Source organism: Gallinula chloropus (genome assembly GCF_964237585.1).
Source record: "Gallinula chloropus genome assembly, chromosome: 4".
Lineage (NCBI taxonomy): Eukaryota > Metazoa > Chordata > Aves > Gruiformes > Rallidae > Gallinula > Gallinula chloropus.
In genome coordinates this window covers 9324506-9343707 of record NC_140088.1, presented here as the reverse complement: position 1 = coordinate 9343707, position 19202 = coordinate 9324506, and the positions used below count along the sequence as shown (strand labels likewise).

The 19202-nt window shown below is 47.9% G+C and overlaps 1 protein-coding gene across 1 annotated transcript; it reads left to right on the top strand.

Moving 5' to 3' along the window:
• Positions 1–399: 399 nt before the first annotated feature.
• LOC311191251 (uncharacterized protein) lies at positions 400–919 on the top strand. The gene is made up of 2 exons (XM_084263362.1): positions 400–733; positions 855–919. The coding sequence occupies exons 1-2, from the start codon at positions 442–444 to the stop codon at positions 896–898; spliced, it is 336 nt and encodes a 111-aa protein (XP_084119488.1). The 5' UTR covers positions 400–441; the 3' UTR covers positions 899–919.
• The last annotated feature ends 18283 nt before the right edge of the window (positions 920–19202 follow it).

The following is a 19202-nucleotide window of genomic DNA, read 5'->3' as shown; positions in this document are numbered from 1 at the left end:
TGGATGAAGACAGAAGAGGATGGACCTGCGAGTCAAGATGGATGAAGACAGAAGAGGAAGAGGATGGACCTGCGAGTCAAGATAGATGAAGACAGAAGAGGATGGACCTGCGAGTCAAGATGGATGAAGACAGAAGAGGAAGAGGATGGACCTGCGAGTCAAGCTGTATGAAGACAGAAGAGGAAGAGGATGGACCTGCGAGTCAAGATGGATGAAGACAGAAGAGGAAGAGGATGGACCTGTGAGTCAAGATAGATGAAGACAGAAGAAGATGGACCTGCGAGTCAAGATGGATGAAGACAGAAGAGGAAGAGGATGGACCTGCGAGTCAAGATGGATGAAGACAGAAGAGGAAGAGGATGGACCTGCGAGTCAAGACGGATGAAGACAGAAGAGGAAGACCATGAAGCAGCGAGTCAAGATGGAAGAAGAAAGAAGAGGATGGACCAGCGAGTCAAGATGGATGAAGACAGAAGAGGAAGAGGATGGACCTGCGAGTCAAGATGGATGAAGACAGAAGAGGAAGAGGATGGACCTGCGAGTCAAGTTGGAAGAAGAAAGAAGAGGATGGACCTGCGAGTCAAGATGGATGAAGACAGAAGAGGAAGAGGATGGACCTGCGAGTCAAGATTGAGGAAGGAAGAAGAAGAAGAGGATGTCTGTGCAAATGAAGAGTGGGGAAGAGAGCCGAGGGAGGAAGAGGGTTTACCTGTCATTAATGAAGAAAGTAGAGGTAAGTTGCTGTCCTCCTCGGTGAGGAAAACCTCTCCCTGGTACAGAGAGCTGTTTTCTCATTTTCTTTTTTCTTGTTTTTTCCCTTTTCTATTTATTTTGGTGTTCTTTTCTTTCCCTAGGCTGTCGAGTCAAGATGGATGAAGTAAGAAGAGGAAGGGGATAGACCTGCGAGTCGAGAGTGAGGAAGAACGAAGAGGATCTTGGTCATCATTCCTTTCAAGAAGAAAGAGCAGGTAAGGTGATTAGTTGTGGAGTGAGAAGTTCCTCTCTGTAGCACAGACACCTCTCTTTAAAAAAGTTTTTCCCTTCCCTTTCCTTTTGCCTTCCCTTTCCTTTCCCCCTTTTTGTCCTTTCCCTTTTCCTCTGCGGTTCCGCTTTCTTTTCCCTTACCAGGCAGGCTTTGAGAGCTTTCTAAGGAAGCTTTCTTATCCCTTTTTATGCTGTTTCCTCCGTATCACCAGTGTCTGACTTTCTGCTCAGTCTCATGCTTTGTTCCCTTTCTTCCCCAGGTTCAGAGGGTTGGGACTTCTTCGTCTAAGCTTCACCTTTCCTGTTCAAGACTGCAGGCGGTTCTGCTAAGGTGGAAACGCGTGAGCTGATGAGGAGAAACATTCGCTGGTCCTTTCCCTGAATCTCAAGATGTTGTTTTTTACCATCCTGCTCGGTGCCAGATTATTTGCAGTCTTCTTGCACAGGCTCTGCCTGGAAGAGAACAAGAACAGTTTGGGTGCCTCCTCAAGAAATATTTGCTGTACGATTCTGTAAATTGCCAGGTTTCTAGCGGGGGCATAGAGTGGCATAAACCTTCTCAGGCCGCTCAGGCTGTGCACGGCGTTGGGTTACCTGTGCTTGCGGCAGGGATGTGCGGGTTGTTAATCCTGTCCTAAATCTGCCCCTCTCTCTGTGTTCCCCCAGCAGCACCCGGTTGGATAGAAAAGCAAGTGGAGAAGGAGTTCCTGTGCCAGAACCCCAAGAAAAACTGTTACTCTGCGCTTCAGCGACTTGGAGAAGCCTTCCCGTCTGGCCTTGAAACAGCCTCTGCTTATACACTTCTCCCAGGGAGAGCCCAGACCCCCAATGCCACCCACCCCCAATAAAATGCCATTTCAAACCCTCGGGTGTCCACTGCACCTTCCCAGCCCGCCCCTGCCTTAACTCACACCCACGAGGTTGCGCTGCACAGGCGATGTTAACTTTGCCCTGGCTGTTGCAATGCTTGGCTTTGGTGAGGCTAGTGTGTGTTTGTCAGCAGGTAGTGTAGGGCAGAAGCTTGAGGTGACGGTGAGTTTGTTCCCGCAGGAGCTGGTTGATGCTGGAGTGTTCTTGTGGAGGCTTTGGGGCAGGTGTTTGATGTCGGAGTGTTCTTGCAGGTGAGGAGCTTTTGTGAGAGCTTGTCTAGGAGAGCAGGTTGGAGCAAAGGCTGAGGTTTGGCCGGTTTGTAGGTAGGTTTTGGACGCTTGTCAGTGCCGTGGTGGACAGGTTCAAGTTAGGGGTAGGGTAGAGGGCCAAGTTGACTTTGCCTGTGTGGTGCAACTGGGTTGGTGTGCACAGCTGAGGAGAAGCAGGCTTTGGCAGTAACACTCGACCGGACTATCCAGCCAGCAGCCCTAGACATTTTCCCACTGCCCTGCTGGCGTGAGGAGCACTGTGCTTGGCTTGTGAAATGACACAACACAAGAGCGACCGTCCACAACTACCAAAGCACAGCTACGGATTCTGGAAATGCCCGGTCTTGGCTATACCATATAGAAGACATCAAACAGGGGTTCACCTGATAACTGCTTTGTGAGCAGTGTGCCAGGAAGCTCTGCTGCCTCGACGGGTCAATAGCGGAGCGGAGGCCTGCGTGGAGATCCAGGACCGGGGTAAAGGTGGCCGTGCCGTGGGGTGCAAGGAGGTCTCGGAGCCTGAACTCAGCACCCACCTGGCAGTAGTGGCGTGGGGGTTCAACAGCTCACTCAGCCATGTGTCTGTCCCTTCATTGGGTGGAGAAGCTTCTGGAGGAGAACGCAAAAAAGGACAGTGGTGCTGGAACCTTGAGCCAAGAGAGCGAAGGACAAAAGAAGAAGAAGGTGGACGCACAAGTGAGAACGGACGAAGAAAGTAGAGGGAGGAGGAGGGCGGACCTGCAAATAACAAAGAAGGCAGAGGTAAGTTGGTGAGCTGTGAAGCGAGAAATACATCTCCCTGGCACCGAGACGTGATGATTTGGTTTTCTTTTTCCTCCTTTCTATTAATTTTGGTGTTCTTTTCTTTTCCCAGCCCTGCGAGCCAAGATGGAGGAAGACAGAAGAGGGAGGAGAGGGTGGACCTGCACATTACGAAGAAAGCAGAGGTAAGTTGGTGAGCTGCCAAGAGAGAACGACATCTCCTTGGCACACAGACCCTAATTTTTGTTTTGTGATGTTTCTTTTTTTTTTTTTTTTAAACTTTTGTACTTATGGTTGTGTTCTTTCCTTGCCTAGACGAGTGAGTGAAGATGGATGAAGAAAGAGGAGAAAGAGGATGGACCTGCGAGTCAAGATGGATGAAGACAGAAGAGGAAGACCATGGACCAGAGATTCAAAATGGATGAAGGCATTGGAGGAAGAGGATGGACCTGCGAGTCAAGATGAGTGAAGAAAGAAGAGGATGGACTTGCCATTCAAGATGGACGAAGAGAGAAGAGGATGGACCTGCGAGTCAAGATGAATGAAGACAGAAGAGGAAGACCATGGACCTGCGAGTCAAGATGGATGAAGACAGAAGAGGAAGAGGATGGACCTGCGAGTCAAGATGGATGAAGACAGAAGAGGAAGAGGATGGACCTGCGAGTCAAGATGGATGAAGGCGGAAGAGGATGGACCTGCGAGTCAAGATGGATGAAGAAAGAAGAGGATGGACCTGCGAGTCAAAATGGATGAAGACAGAAGAGGAAGAGGATGGACCTGCGAGTCAAGATAGATGAAGACAGAAGAGGATGGACCTGCGAGTCAAGATGGATGAAGACAGAAGAGGAAGAGGATGGACCTGCGAGTCAAGCTGTATGAAGACAGAAGAGGAAGAGGATGGACCTGCGAGTCAAGATGGGTGAAGACAGAAGAGGAAGAGGATGGACCTGCGAGTCAAGACGGATGAAGACAGAAGAGGAAGAGGATGGACCAGCGAGTCAAGATGGAAGAAGAAAGAAGAGGATGGACCTGCGAGTCAAGACTGATGAAGACAGAAGAGGAAGACCATGGACCAGCGAGTCAAGATGGATGAAGACAGAAGAGGAAGAGGATGGACCTGCGAGTCAAGTTGGAAGAAGAAAGAAGAGGATGGACCTTCGAGTCAAGACGGATGAAGACAGAAGATGAAGAGGATGCGAGTCAAGATGGATGAAGACAGAAGAGGAAGAGGATGGACCTGCGAGTCAAGACGGATGAAGACAGAAGATGAAGAGGTTGGACCTGCGAGTCAAGACGGATGAAGACAGAAGAGGAAGAGGATGGACCTGCGAGTCAAGACGGATGAAGACAGAAGAGGAATAGGATGGACCTGCGAGTCAAGATGGATGAAGAAAAAAGAGGATGGACCAGAGAGTCATGACAGATGAAGATAGAAGAGGAAGACCATGGACCAGCGAGTCAAGATGGATGAAGACAGAAGAGGATGGACCTGCGAGTCAAGATGGGTGAAGACAGAAGAGGAAGAGGATGGACCTGCGAGTCAAGCTTTATGAAGACAGAAGAGGATGGACCTGCGAGTCAAGATGGATGAAGACAGAAGAGGAAGAGGATGGACCTGCGAGTCAAGCTGTATGAAGACAGAAGAGGAAGAGGATGGACCTGCGAGTCAAGATGGATGAAGACAGAAGAGGAAGAGGATGGACCTGCGAGTCAAGGTAGATGAAGACAGAAGAATATGGACCTGCGAGTCAAGATGGATGAAGACAGAAGAGGAAGAGGATGGACCTGCGAGTCAAGATGGGTGAAGACAGAAGAGGAAGAGGATGGACCTGCGAGTCAAGACGGATGAAGACAGAAGAGGAAGAGGATGGACCAGCGAGTCAAGATGGAAGAGGAAAGAAGAGGATGGACCTGCGAGTCAAGACTGATGAAGACAGAAGAGGAAGAGGATGGACCTGCGAGTCAAGATGGATGAAGACAGAAGAGGAAGAGGATGGACCTGCGAGTCAAGTTGGAAGAAGAAAGAAGAGGATGGACCTGCGAGTCAAGATGGATGAAGGCGGAAGAGGAAGAGGATGGACCTGCGAGTCAAGCTTTATGAAGACAGAAGAGGAAGAGGATGGACCTGCGAGTCAAGATGGATGAAGACAGAAGAGGATGGACCTGCGAGTCAAGATGAGTGAAGACAGAAGAGGATGGACCTGCGAGTCAAGATGGATGAAGAAAGAAGAGGAAGACCATGGACCAGCGAGTCAAGATGGATGAAGACAGAAGAGGATGGACCTGCGAGTCAAGATGGATGAAGACAGAAGAGGAAGAGGATGGACCTGCGAGTCAAGCTGTATGAAGACAGAAGAGGAAGAGGATGGACCTGCGAGTCAAGATGGATGAAGACAGAAGAGGAAGAGGATGGACCTGCGAGTCAAGGTAGATGAAGACAGAAGAATATGGACCTGCGAGTCAAGATGGATGAAGACAGAAGAGGAAGAGGATGGACCTGCGAGTCAAGATGGGTGAAGACAGAAGAGGAAGAGGATGGACCTGCGAGTCAAGACGGATGAAGACAGAAGAGGAAGAGGATGGACCAGCGAGTCAAGATGGAAGAAGAAAGAAGAGGATGGACCTGCGAGTCAAGACTGATGAAGACAGAAGAGGAAGAGGATGGACCTGCGAGTCAAGATGGATGAAGACAGAAGAGGAAGAGGATGGACCTGCGAGTCAAGTTGGAAGAAGAAAGAAGAGGATGGACCTGCGAGTCAAGATGGATGAAGACAGAAGAGGAAGAGGATGGACCTGCGAGTCAAGCTTTATGAAGACAGAAGAGGAAGAGGATGTACCTGCGAGTCAAGACAGATGAAGACAGAAGAGGATGGACCTGCGAGTCAAGATGGATGAAGACAGAAGAGGATGGACCTGCGAGTCAAGATGGAATAAGAAAGAAGAGGAAGACCATGGACCAGCGAGTCAAGATGGATGAAGACAGAAGAGGATGGACCTGCGAGTCAAGTTGGAAGAAGAAAGAAGAGGAGGGACCTGCGAGTCAAGATGGATGAAGACAGAAGAGGAAGAGGATGGACCTGCGAGTCAAGATTGAGGAAGGAAGAAGAAGAAGAGGATGTCTGTGCAAATGAAGAGTGGGGAAGAGAGCCGAGGGAGGAAGAGGGTTTACCTGTCATTAATGAAGAAAGTAGAGGTAAGTTGCTGTCCTCCTCGGTGAGGAAAACCTCTCCCTGGTACAGAGAGCTGTTTTCTCATTTTCTTTTTTCTTGTTTTTTCCCTTTTCTATTTATTTTGGTGTTCTTTTCTTTCCCTAGGCTGTCGAGTCAAGATGGATGAAGTAAGAAGAGGAAGGGGATAGACCTGCGAGTCGAGAGTGAGGAAGAACGAAGAGGATCTTGGTCATCATTCCTTTCAAGAAGAAGAGCAGGTAAGGTGATTAGTTGTGGAGTGAGAAGTTCCTCTCTGTAGCACAGACACCTCTCTTTAAAAAAGTTTTTCCCTTCCCTTTCCTTTTGCCTTCCCTTTCCTTTCCCCCTTTTTGTCCTTTCCCTTTTCCTCTGCGGTTCCGCTTTCTTTTCCCTTACCAGGCAGGCTTTGAGAGCTTTCTAAGGAAGCTTTCTTATCCCTTTTTATGCTGTTTCCTCCGTATCACCAGTGTCTGACTTCATGCTCAGTCTCATGCTTTGTTCCCTTTCTTCCCCAGGTTCAGAGGGTTGGGACTTCTTCGTCTAAGCTTCACCTTTCCTGTTCAAGACTGCAGGCGGTTCTGCTAAGGTGGAAACGCGTGAGCTGATGAGGAGAAACATTCGCTGGTCCTTTCCCTGAATCTCAAGATGTTGTTTTTTACCATCCTGCTCGGTGCCAGATTATTTGCAGTCTTCTTGCACAGGCTCTGCCTGGAAGAGGACAAGAACAGTTTGGGTGCCTCCTCAAGAAATATTTGCTGTACGATTCTGTAAATTGCCAGGTTTCTAGCGGGGGCATAGAGTGGCATAAACCTTCTCAGGCCGCTCAGGCTGTGCACGGCGTTGGGTTACCTGTGCTTGCGGCAGGGATGTGCGGGTTGTTAATCCTGTCCTAAATCTGCCCCTCTCTCTGTGTTCCCCCAGCAGCACCCGGTTGGATAGAAAAGCAAGTGGAGAAGGAGTTCCTGTGCCAGAACCCCAAGAAAAACTGTTACTCTGCGCTTCAGCGACTTGGAGAAGCCTTCCCGTCTGGCCTTGAAACAGCCTCTGCTTATACACTTCTCCCAGGGAGAGCCCAGACCCCCAATGCCACCCACCCCCAATAAAATGCCATTTCAAACCCTCGGGTGTCCACTGCACCTTCCCAGCCCGCCCCTGCCTTAACTCACACCCACGAGGTTGCGCTGCACAGGCGATGTTAACTTTGCCCTGGCTGTTGCAATGCTTGGCTTTGGTGAGGCTAGTGTGTGTTTGTCAGCAGGTAGTGTAGGGCAGAAGCTTGAGGTGACGGTGAGTTTGTTCCCGCAGGAGCTGGTTGATGCTGGAGTGTTCTTGTGGAGGCTTTGGGGCAGGTGTTTGATGTTGGAGTGTTCTTGCAGGTGAGGAGCTTTTATGAGAGCTTGTCTAGGAGAGCAGGTTGGAGCAAAGGCTGAGGTTTGGCCGGTTTGTAGGTAGGTTTTGGACGCTTGTCAGTGCCGTGGTGGACAGGTTCAAGTTAGGGGTAGGGTAGAGGGCCAAGTTGACTTTGCCTGTGTGGTGCAACTGGGTTGGTGTGCACAGCTGAGGAGAAGCAGGCTTTTGGCAGTAACACTCGACCGGACTATCCAGCCAGCAGCCCTAGACATTTTCCCACTGCCCTGCTGGCGTGAGGAGCACTGTGCTTGGCTTGTGAAATGACACAACGCAAGAGCGACCGTCCACAACTACCAAAGCACAGCTACGGATTCTGGAAATGCCCGGTCTTGGCTATACCATATAGAAGACATCAAACAGGGGTTCACCTGATAACTGCTTTGTGAGCAGTGTGCCAGGAAGCTCTGCTGCCTCGACGGGTCAATAGCGGAGCGGAGGCCTGCGTGGAGATCCAGGACCGGGGTAAAGGTGGCCGTGCCGTGGGGTGCAAGGAGGTCTCGGAGCCTGAACTCAGCACCCACCTGGCAGTAGTGGCGTGGGGGTTCAACAGCTCACTCAGCCATGTGTCTGTCCCTTCATTGGGTGGAGAAGCTTCTGGAGGAGAACGCAAAAAAGGACAGTGATGCTGGAACCTTGAGCCAAGAGAGCGAAGGACAAAAGAAGAAGAAGGTGGACGCACAAGTGAGAACGGACGAAGAAAGTAGAGGGAGGAGGAGGGCGGACCTGCAAATAACAAAGAAGGCAGAGGTAAGTTGGTGAGCTGTGAAGCGAGAAATACATCTCCCTGGCACCGAGACGTGATGATTTGGTTTTCTTTTTCCTCCTTTCTATTAATTTTGGTGTTCTTTTCTTTTCCCAGCCCTGCGAGCCAAGATGGAGGAAGACAGAAGAGGGAGGAGAGGGTGGACCTGCACATTACGAAGAAAGCAGAGGTAAGTTGGTGAGCTGCCAAGAGAGAACGACATCTCCTTGGCACACAGACCCTAATTTTTGTTTTGTGATGTTTCTTTTTTTTTTTTTTTAAACTTTTGTACTTATGGTTGTGTTCTTTCCTTGCCTAGACGAGTGAGTGAAGATGGATGAAGAAAGAGGAGAAAGAGGATGGACCTGCGAGTCAAGATGGATGAAGACAGAAGAGGAAGACCAGGGACCAGAGATTCAAAATGGATGAAGGCATTGGAGGAAGAGGATGGACCTGCGAGTCAAGATGAGTGAAGAAAGAAGAGGATGGACTTGCCATTCAAGATGGACGAAGAGAGAAGAGGATGGACCTGCGAGTCAAGATGAATGAAGACAGAAGAGGAAGACAATGGACCTGCGAGTCAAGATGGATGAAGACAGAAGAGGAAGAGGATGGACCTGCGAGTCAAGACGGATGAAGACAGAAGAGGATGGACCTGAGAGTCAAGACGGATGAAGACAGAAGAGGAAGAGGATGGACCTGCGAGTCAAGACGGATGAAGACCGAAGATGAAGAGGATGCGAGTCAAGATGGGTGAAGACAGAAGAGGAAGAGGATGGACCTGCGAGTCAAGATGGGTGAAGACAGAAGAGGAAGACCATGGACCAGAGATTCAAAATGGATGAAGGCATTGGAGGAAGAGGATGGACCTGTGAGTCAAGATGAGTGAAGAAAGAAGAGGATGGACTTGCCATTCAAGATGGACGAAGAGAGAAGAGGATGGACCTGCGAGTCAAGATGGATGAAGACAGAAGAGGAAGAGGATGGACCTGCGAGTCAAGCTGTATGAAGACAGAAGAGGAAGAGGATGGACCTGCGAGTCAAGATGGATGAAGACAGAAGAGGAAGAGGATGGACCTGCGAGTCAAGACGGATGAAGACAGAAGAGGAAGACCATTGACCTGCGAGTCAAGACGGATGAAGACAGAAGAGGAAGAGGATGCGAGTCAAGATTGGTGAAGACAGAAGAGGAAGAGGATGGACCCGCGAGTCAAGATGGGTGAAGACAGAAGAGGAAGACCATGGACCAGAGATTCAAAATGGATGAAGGCATTGGAGGAAGAGGATGGACCTGTGAGTCAAGATGAGTGAAGAAAGAAGAGGATGGACTTGCCATTCAAGATGGACGAAGAGAGAAGAGGATGGACCTGCGAGTCAAGATGGATGAAGACAGAAGAGGAAGAGGATGGACCTGCGAGTCAAGATGGATGAAGACAGAAGAGGAAGAGGATGGACCTGCGAGTCAAGATGGATGAAGACAGAAGAGGAAAAGGATGGACCTGCGAGTCAAGATAGATGAAGACAGAAGAGGATGGACCTGCGAGTCAAGATAGATGAAGACAGAAGAGGAAGAGGATGGACCTGCGAGTCAAGACGGATGAAGACAGAAGAGGAAGACCATGAAGCAGCGAGTCAAGATGGAAGAAGAAAGAAGAGGATGGACCTGCGAGTGAAGACTGATGAATACAGAAGAGGAAGACAATGGACCAGCGAGTCAAGATGGATGAAGACAGAAGAGGAAGAGGATGGACCTGCGAGTCAAGTTGGAAGAAGAAAGAAGAGGATGGACCTGCGAGTCCAGATGGATGAAGACAGAAGAGGAAGAGGATGGACCTGCGAGTCAAGATTGAGGAAGTAGAAGAAGAAGAGGATGTCTGTGCAAATGAAGAGTGGGGAAGAAAGCCGAGGGAGGAGGAGGGTTTACCTGTCATTAATGAAGAAAGCAGAGGTAAGTTGCTGTCCTCCTCGGTGAGGAAAACCTCTCCCTGGTACAGAGAGCTGTTTTCTCATTTTCTTTTTTCTTGTTTTTTCCCTTTTCTATTTATTTTGGTGTTCTTTTCTTTCCCTAGGCTGTCGAGTCAAGATGGATGAAGTAAGAAGAGGAAGGGGATAGACCTGCGAGTCGAGAGTGAGGAAGAACGAAGAGGATCTTGGTCATCATTCCTTTCAAGAAGAAGAGCAGGTAAGGTGATTAGTTGTGGAGTGAGAAGTTCCTCTCTGTAGCACAGACACCTCTCTTTAAAAAAGTTTTTCCCTTCCCTTTCCTTTTGCCTTCCCTTTCCTTTCCCCCTTTTTGTCCTTTCCCTTTTCCTCTGCGGTTCCGCTTTCTTTTCCCTTACCAGGCAGGCTTTGAGAGCTTTCTAAGGAAGCTTTCTTATCCCTTTTTATGCTGTTTCCTCCGTATCACCAGTGTCTGACTTCATGCTCAGTCTCATGCTTTGTTCCCTTTCTTCCCCAGGTTCAGAGGGTTGGGACTTCTTCGTCTAAGCTTCACCTTTCCTGTTCAAGACTGCAGGCGGTTCTGCTAAGGTGGAAACGCGTGAGCTGATGAGGAGAAACATTCGCTGGTCCTTTCCCTGAATCTCAAGATGTTGTTTTTTACCATCCTGCTCGGTGCCAGATTATTTGCAGTCTTCTTGCACAGGCTCTGCCTGGAAGAGAACAAGAACAGTTTGGGTGCCTCCTCAAGAAATATTTGCTGTACGATTCTGTAAATTGCCAGGTTTCTAGCGGGGGCATAGAGTGGCATAAACCTTCTCAGGCCGCTCAGGCTGTGCACGGCGTTGGGTTACCTGTGCTTGCGGCAGGGATGTGCGGGTTGTTAATCCTGTCCTAAATCTGCCCCTCTCTCTGTGTTCCCCCAGCAGCACCCGGTTGGATAGAAAAGCAAGTGGAGAAGGAGTTCCTGTGCCAGAACCCCAAGAAAAACTGTTACTCTGCGCTTCAGCGACTTGGAGAAGCCTTCCCGTCTGGCCTTGAAACAGCCTCTGCTTATACACTTCTCCCAGGGAGAGCCCAGACCCCCAATGCCACCCACCCCCAATAAAATGCCATTTCAAACCCTCGGGTGTCCACTGCACCTTCCCAGCCCGCCCCGCCTTAACTCACACCCACGAGGTTGCGCTGCACAGGCGATGTTAACTTTGCCCTGGCTGTTGCAATGCTTGGCTTTGGTGAGGCTAGTGTGTGTTTGTCAGCAGGTAGTGTAGGGCAGAAGCTTGAGGTGACGGTGAGTTTGTTCCCGCAGGAGCTGGTTGATGCTGGAGTGTTCTTGTGGAGGCTTTGGGGCAGGTGTTTGATGTCGGAGTGTTCTTGCAGGTGAGGAGCTTTTGTGAGAGCTTGTCTAGGAGAGCAGGTTGGAGCAAAGGCTGAGGTTTGGCCGGTTTGTAGGTAGGTTTTGGACGCTTGTCAGTGCCGTGGTGGACAGGTTCAAGTTAGGGGTAGGGTAGAGGGCCAAGTTGACTTTGCCTGTGTGGTGCAACTGGGTTGGTGTGCACAGCTGAGGAGAAGCAGGCTTTTGGCAGTAACACTCGACCGGACTATCCAGCCAGCAGCCCTAGGCATTTTCCCACTGCCCTGCTGGCATGAGGAGTACTGTGCTCAGCTGCCTTGTGTAGCCTTATTGAATTATGGTGAACAGGATTGTTCCTGTGCACATTCCAGGTAGAGCTTATCAAGGGGCAATGTGTTGTTTTCAATGATAGTGTCTCCTGCAGGGAATTCTGAGTCCCTCTCCATGTCCATTGCTTGACACCTGCCACTCGCTGTTGTCCCAAATGACTTCATTACCAATTTCTCATTGTTGAAGCAACATGCTCCCCCAACTCCAGGCCCCGTCTTGGTTCCATTTTGTTACTGCATGTCAAATTAATTCAGTTATTCCAGGTGTTCCCAGCTGAAGTGGAAGATGCGCAATCCCACATGTGCTTTTTAATAAAACATTCCATCCAACCCATCTTCTGGTTCTTTTAGATTTGTTACTGGGTTTAATCCCCTTCCGATGTGTCATGTGTATTAAGGGCTGACGTACCTTGGCACTGTGGATGAATCTAATGTTGACCCCTCAATACAGGATCCAATGTTGCTGCAAAGCCTTTTTGCTATCGGGGATATTTATTTAATTATCACGCTCTTGCCCTATATCGGGCAATCTATCTAAAGCCACATTTTACTGATCCTTTAGGAGGGGTTGGTTTCCTTAGGAGGGGCACTTACACTGCCACTCATCTCTCTTTCCCTTCACTGACTCACTAGGCGCTCACCCAATGATGCATCCACATCCTGCCAACCTGGGTCTTGAATCTTAACAGTAAATTCAAATCTTTTAGTACCCCCGATAATATTGGCATAGTTTTCTTCATTATTTTTCCTTAATAAATCTTTGTATGTTTCATTCTGTTTATTGTTCTTTTTTGGGGAGTGGCTGCTTCTTTGAGGGATTTTCAATTTCCTTCTAGTCTCCTCTGCTTACTTAGTTTGGGGGGAGAGTTATTCATGCCACACAAGCACCACAGACTATCTCTATATGAACGCTGTAACATCAGACAAAGGAAAAGAACCAAGGAACCCCAAAACCCATAGAAACCAAAGGAAGCCATCAACACCTGCCAAGGCTCCTACGCGCCCGCCCACCCCTTCAGCGCTATGATGTGAATTTTCCCATGAGCCTTTGAGAAGATATCCTCGTAACTACAGGCATGGGGAAGCAAAACTCTGCCATGTCAATCAGGGAAAAATGCCGCTTTACCCCCAGTGGATTCGCTCACGGCCCTGTGAGCAGCCCGTGCAAAAGGGTGGGTTTGGCTACAGGCTCATGGCAATGCTGCACCAAGTCGTGACCACCAAAGTTGCACTTGCTCAAACAGTCCCGAGTGCTGCTTGTGCACCTGGCATGTGTGTTCCCATCCACACTATCTCTTTCAGTTTCTGGAGATCTTTGCACGGGATTATTTGGGAACTGTTTCTTCAGGATGCAGTGCTTCCTGCATTCCAAAGCCCGCCCAGCGGCTGCTGACTGACAGGTAAGTGCTGGTTAACTTTGTTACAGTAGCAGAGTTGTTCTAACTGTGGATCAGCCAAGTCATTGATATAAAAAAGAACATGGGTGCGGTGTAAGGCCATACATTTTATTAGACAGCCCTCTGAGCCGAGGCCACCAGCATACAGAGAGGCAGTCTTAAGCAGCAAGATGGCTCAGCCTGACTCCCAGATCCATCCTGGAATGGGTGCACAATGTTCCCTCTGCACACCCTTGCCTGTCCTTGCTGTGTGACAGCCAGCCTGCTGGGTAGGGCATGCATTTCACCTCTTTCTCTTTGTTCTTCCTCACTCTTGACTTGCAGGTTCATCCTCGTACAATTTAATAGGATATTGTTTCTTTCTTACCGTCTGGGCTCCTGGTTTCAGTTGAATCTTTACTGGAGTCACATTCTTGGCTTGTCCTGGTGTTCCTGATGACTACAGTGTATTAGAGCATCCAGTACTTCACCAGGAATTTACTTCTGTTCCATAGGATTCTTCTCAGTCAACAGGCATATCTGAGCTCTCCACACATTTTCTGAGGGAATATGTAACTGAACAGAATATTCAGAGAAGGTTAATTGTGCATTTAACTTACAGAGTAAATCCCATCCAAGTAACGGCAAAGGGAATTCTGGCATAGAGAGAAATTTCTGTGTCTGTTTAGTATCACCAATTGCAAGTTCCATAGGCTGTAAAAATGGCCTCAAAGGTTTTTTTCCTGCAGTGCCAACAACACTTATCTTAGTCTTACCTAATGGTCCCTTACAGCTACTTAATGCACAACAAGTGGCCCCACTATCAATCAAAATCGTTTCATTCCGCAACTTGACTGGAACAAGAGGATCATCTGGGGAAGCTTTAAGAGATTCCTCTGGTCTCCTGCAATCTAATCTAACCTCTGCCATTACCCCAACAGTTTCCTCTTTCTCTTCTACTCAGGTATTCCAAAGACATGGACATTCCCTTTTCCAATGACCCACCTGCTTACCATAGGCACACTGAATTGTTAAAGAAATTGCAGAGCAGCTTCCTCTGCTAACTCTAGAACACCTGTCTTGGCCTTGGAATCCTCCTCATACACCTCTTCTTCCCCCTCTTTCTGCCAGGGCAGCCAGCAAAGCAGCCTGCAATTTTGCTCACCCTCACTTCTTTTCTTTCACCTCTTCCCTCTTAGTAAATACTCTGGATGCAATCGGCATTGATTGTGAAGTTGGCATTCAATCTGCACCATCTGCCTTTTGGAGTTGCCTTCTAATGTCTGATGCCAATTGACCAATAAACAACATATTGAACAACCTCACAGTTCTAGCTAGCATCCTCCAGATCCAAATCTGTCCATTTTCAAGCTTCTTCACACAATCTTTCATAAAAAGCAGACAGGGTGTCTTTGTCTTCCCACCTCATTTCATATACTTTAGATACATTTTTGGGCTTTTCCACTCCCTTTTGGATTCCACAAGGAATTAGTTCTTGGTATTCTTCTATTCCCCATAATCTTTTATCTGCATTAGGATCTCATCCAGGATCTTCCTTTGGGAGATAAATGTCAGTGGCAGGCACTCCTCTGTGCTTCTGATACAATCCTTCCCTAGCTTTTTCTAAAACTGTCTTCCTTTCCTCATGGGTTAACAAATATTCAAAAAGGGCCTGAATATCTCTCCAATTATGATCATGAGTCATCATTACAGTCTTAGCTGTGCTATGCATTCCATTTGGATTATTCCGGTAAGACCCAACTGCCTGTTTCAGTGTAGGAAGTCAGAACATACCCTGGGGCTCCGTTTGGTCCTACAGCCTGTCTTAAAGGAGCTGTGGTATGGCTTTCTGTCTCCTAGTTTTTCCAGAAACAGGACCAGTAAATTCATTTTCCTCCTCACTGATAGCCGAACATCTTCGTCCATGTCTTCTGACCTAGTTTTTCTCATCTTACATCAGTACGACAAACACTTTTTTTCCCCTTAGAATTGTTAAAACACAAACACTCCTTTCTTGGCTTATGATCAGTCAAATTAGCATACATGCACCTTGACATCCTTGAGCATCCTTGAGTCGGGTGGGTGGTTGCCATGTCCCCCTGCTGCCTTTACCTTTCCCCTAGCTTTTGCTGACTTCTGGCCTCTCTGGCAACTCTACTCCAACTCTTGCAGGAGCTGGGGCACCATGTTTCATCTTCATCAGCCTTTCAGCTCTTGTTCAAAGATACTGCTTAGCAAAGCAAGTTAGTGCATTTCACTCTAAATGACACAGTGTCTAAGCACTAACCAAAGCACATTTTCACACCTGCAAAGTGGACAAATTCTACTTTATGGATGTCATGGTTGAGCGCTATACTGCTGGCCAGCAGGGACAGGGAGGTGGTTGTCCCTCTACTCTGCCCTTGTCAGGCCCCATCTGGAGTACTGTGTCCAGATCTGGGGCCCCCAATACAAGAAAGATATAGAGCTGTTGGAGAGGGTTCAGAAGAGGGCCACGAAGATGATTAGAGGGCTGGAGCACCTCACCTCCCCTAGGAAGAGAGGCTGAAAGAGCTGGACTTGTTCAGCCTGGAGAAGAGAAGGCTGCGGGGGGGACCTCATTGCAGCTTTCCAGTACCTGAAGGGATCCTTGGGGTCCCTTCCAACCCATGCCATTCTATGATTCTATGATAATGGAGAGACTTTGAAGCATCTTGGGCAGGGTTGAATGTCTGGGTGGACACTACACCTAAAGGAACACACATGCCCTAAGGGGCCTGACTTGAAAGCAAAAGGTACTTCCTTCTGTGCAGTGCAAGTGGTTCTGGGGTGGCAACCAAGCATCAGTTCACCCCTGGAGGTGATCCAGGCTTAGAAAAGCAAGCAAGCACCTTCCTTGAAGGTGCTCAAAGAGTAGCTTCCTGTAGGCTGGGCTGCTGCCCGTGCCAGTGCCAGGCTGTTTGGTTACAGGCTGCTCCTTTGAGCCACACTTAACACAGACAGCAAAGAAGAGGGCAGAAACAGCCTGTGCCCCATGGCATCTCACACAAAACATGAGGCAGTGGCCCTGAAAAGACAAAGCAGGACTTAGACATGGGAGATTTCTTCCCCAGTCTGGCAGCTATCTGCTGGATGCAGGTGAGTCCCTGCATAATACCCCTGAGAATACAGCGGGTTGCAAGCTAGTGTTGAGCAAGCGTGATGAGAGGAAGGGATGCTGATTGCTCCTCCTTGGTCTGCTCCTGAAAGGGCATAGGCTGGTTTTCAAAAAGCTGTTTGGAAGGCACGTTCCCTGAACCCTCCATCCCAGCCACTGACTATTCAGACAGAGCATTTGCTGCTTTCCCTCAGAATCTCTATGCACAGTGTGAAGAACCAGCCAGTAAGTGGAGTCTTTTACAACTAGACAAAATCATGATACCATAGAGGCTTTTCCAGTAATTGGTAATCCTTAGTCTCTGCATAGCCTGTTCCCTTAGAGGGCTCATGAGTTACAGGAATAGAAAAGCAAAAGCATAGAGGTGAAGATACTGGCTGGACAGTCTATGACAGACAAAGAGAGCTGAGCAAGGAAGACCTCCCTGCTCCTGTCCCACCACGTTCTTGGCCAATGCAGCCTACCTTCCTATAGCTGAACCCCATCAGGAAGAGTTCCACAATATTCAATACCTTGTCTTTAATCTCAAAAAGGCCTTCCCTACTCACACTCAGTATGCTTCTATGGTAAGTAAGCTGGTGTAAGGAGCAGTTTAACTCTGCAGAGGTAGGAAGAGCTACCTGAAGAAACTTCAAGACATAAGAGGCCTAAGCCAGAGAACTTTGTGTTAATGCATATGAAAAAATAACAGGAAGGCTTAGAAGTGAGAGATGAGATGGGACTTCCCATCAGGTTTGTTAACTGAAGCAGGAACCACGGAAAACAGCATCACTGCCACACCTTCCTGACGGAATACCATAACTCATCTAATGGGGGAGTGTTAAAGGAAGGTGTCCACTGTGACATTGTTCCCTTCCTCCTGAACTTGTGTGGCTGCTGGTATTCCCACCTTCAGATGCACCAGCACTTTTTGAAGCGTTTAGTCTCTGAAGCGCAGGTAAATCCGCTACTTTTATCAGTCTGTTCACAGTAAGTCTGACATTGAAATCTTGTGTGGTTTCATTGCCTATTATTCATACTTCACTGCTTTTCATCTACTCGCCAATTACATGCTTATGAGGTTAGTAAAGCTCTTAGACTCACTGTTGTGACCACCTAGTTTTGCTGGGTGGCACGTGCCTCTTGGCTACAGACTGGCACAGGGCTGCTGTTTGGGAAAGCTCACTGTGAGCATCACTGGCCTTTTCTGACTTTCTGTACACATCCTGTGAGGATGGTGTTCAAACCCCTTAGCATTCTGAGTCCAGCCTGTCCCAGACACTCGTCCCCCCACCCTGACAGGGGTGCAACCCAGCAGCTGAGACCCATGGGATGCTTCGAGTGTTACAGACTTACACTTCCAAGTTTTGCCTGATGTCAGCAACCCAGCAGATTCTGCACACTCTTCCTCACTCCAGCGTGAGTTCCCATGCACAGGAGACAACTTTACCTACACAAGTCTTTCCCATGGGCCTTCAGTTCTTCAACAACTTCCCCAGCATGGGTCACTTCTGTGGGGTGCTGCCTCTCAGGCCCAGACTGCTCTAGCCTGGTCCCCCACAAAGTCACAAGTTCCCCCAGCAAGGCTCTGGTGTGTGGGCCTCTCTCTCCACGGGCTGTAGGTTCTGCCAGGAAAGGTCATTTATTCTCCATGTACCTGGAGGATTACTTGCCTCCAGTTACTGTCTTACTGTTGAATGTGCAGGTATCATCAGGCTGCATGTCATTATTTACATTTACATGAATGACTTTAAAAATAAAAGCTAGCACAGCTGCAGGCCAAAAGCTGTCTCCTTGAGTCACAGCTCCTATATTTTTTATTCCCTCCCACCCCCAGGCATACTGATCCTTAGATAGCAGGGAAAGCATGCACACAAATGATGGGTCATTAGGAAATTCTCTGAATAGCAAACTTCTGAAGTCATCCCAAGTGCTATTTGTCATGATAAAACCGGATAAGTTTGAGGAGGCATTAATTATATGCTTGGTCTGTCATTTATCAGTTACTGGAGCCGTTGTTCCTAGAACACTGCAACCTCTTTTGTGGCATAGCTCAAGAAGATTGCTAGAGCTCAATGAGCCAAGCAAGGTTGACAGATTTTGGCATTTTATTCCCCAAATCATTGGATTACAACATAAATGGGCGTCTCGCTTTGCTGTAACACAGCACCATACACAGGTCCAGTAATGTTGGTCTATAGGATTTTCTTAAAATTCTATTTTGGAAACTCATCCCCTTAGAACAAATGGCAACTGTAAAACTTGTCCATCAGCCATTAGTTTTTGATGGTTTGTTTCAGTTAATAGAATAGTGCATATATAAACCTTTCATGGTTTTAACCAACTTAAATAGAAGATGATCTTGTTTTCCTTTGGGTCTTGCAGTCGAAAAAGCAGATGTTGAATGCAGCTAGCTAAATAATAGAAGGGTGTAAATTCTAATGAATATTCATGAAGTCAAATAAGATAAAGGGCCATGTGTCAAAAAATAATGTGGCTTCCTGCTATGACTTCCAGTGTGGCATACCACGTTTCAAAGAGCTACCAGTGTCAAGAGTTTTCTTTAATATTTAATTTTCACACTTCCTTAAAGCACAAATTTTTTTAATGCATGTTTCTGCACACATTTGGGGTGATATTATTTCTTATTTGATATCTCAGAAGTACTGCAATGATGAAAAGGAATTTTTCACATAATCTTTGCTGGGGATTTTTTTTAAGCTGCCAAAGGGTCACAGTTTCTTTTTTTTTTTTTTTTTTTTTTACTATAGATGCTAAATAGTTGGTGCAGAGTGGAAGCAAAATACTTTATCTTCAATATTTGATGTTCTAACAGAATAGAAAAATGGTATTTGGTATAACTTT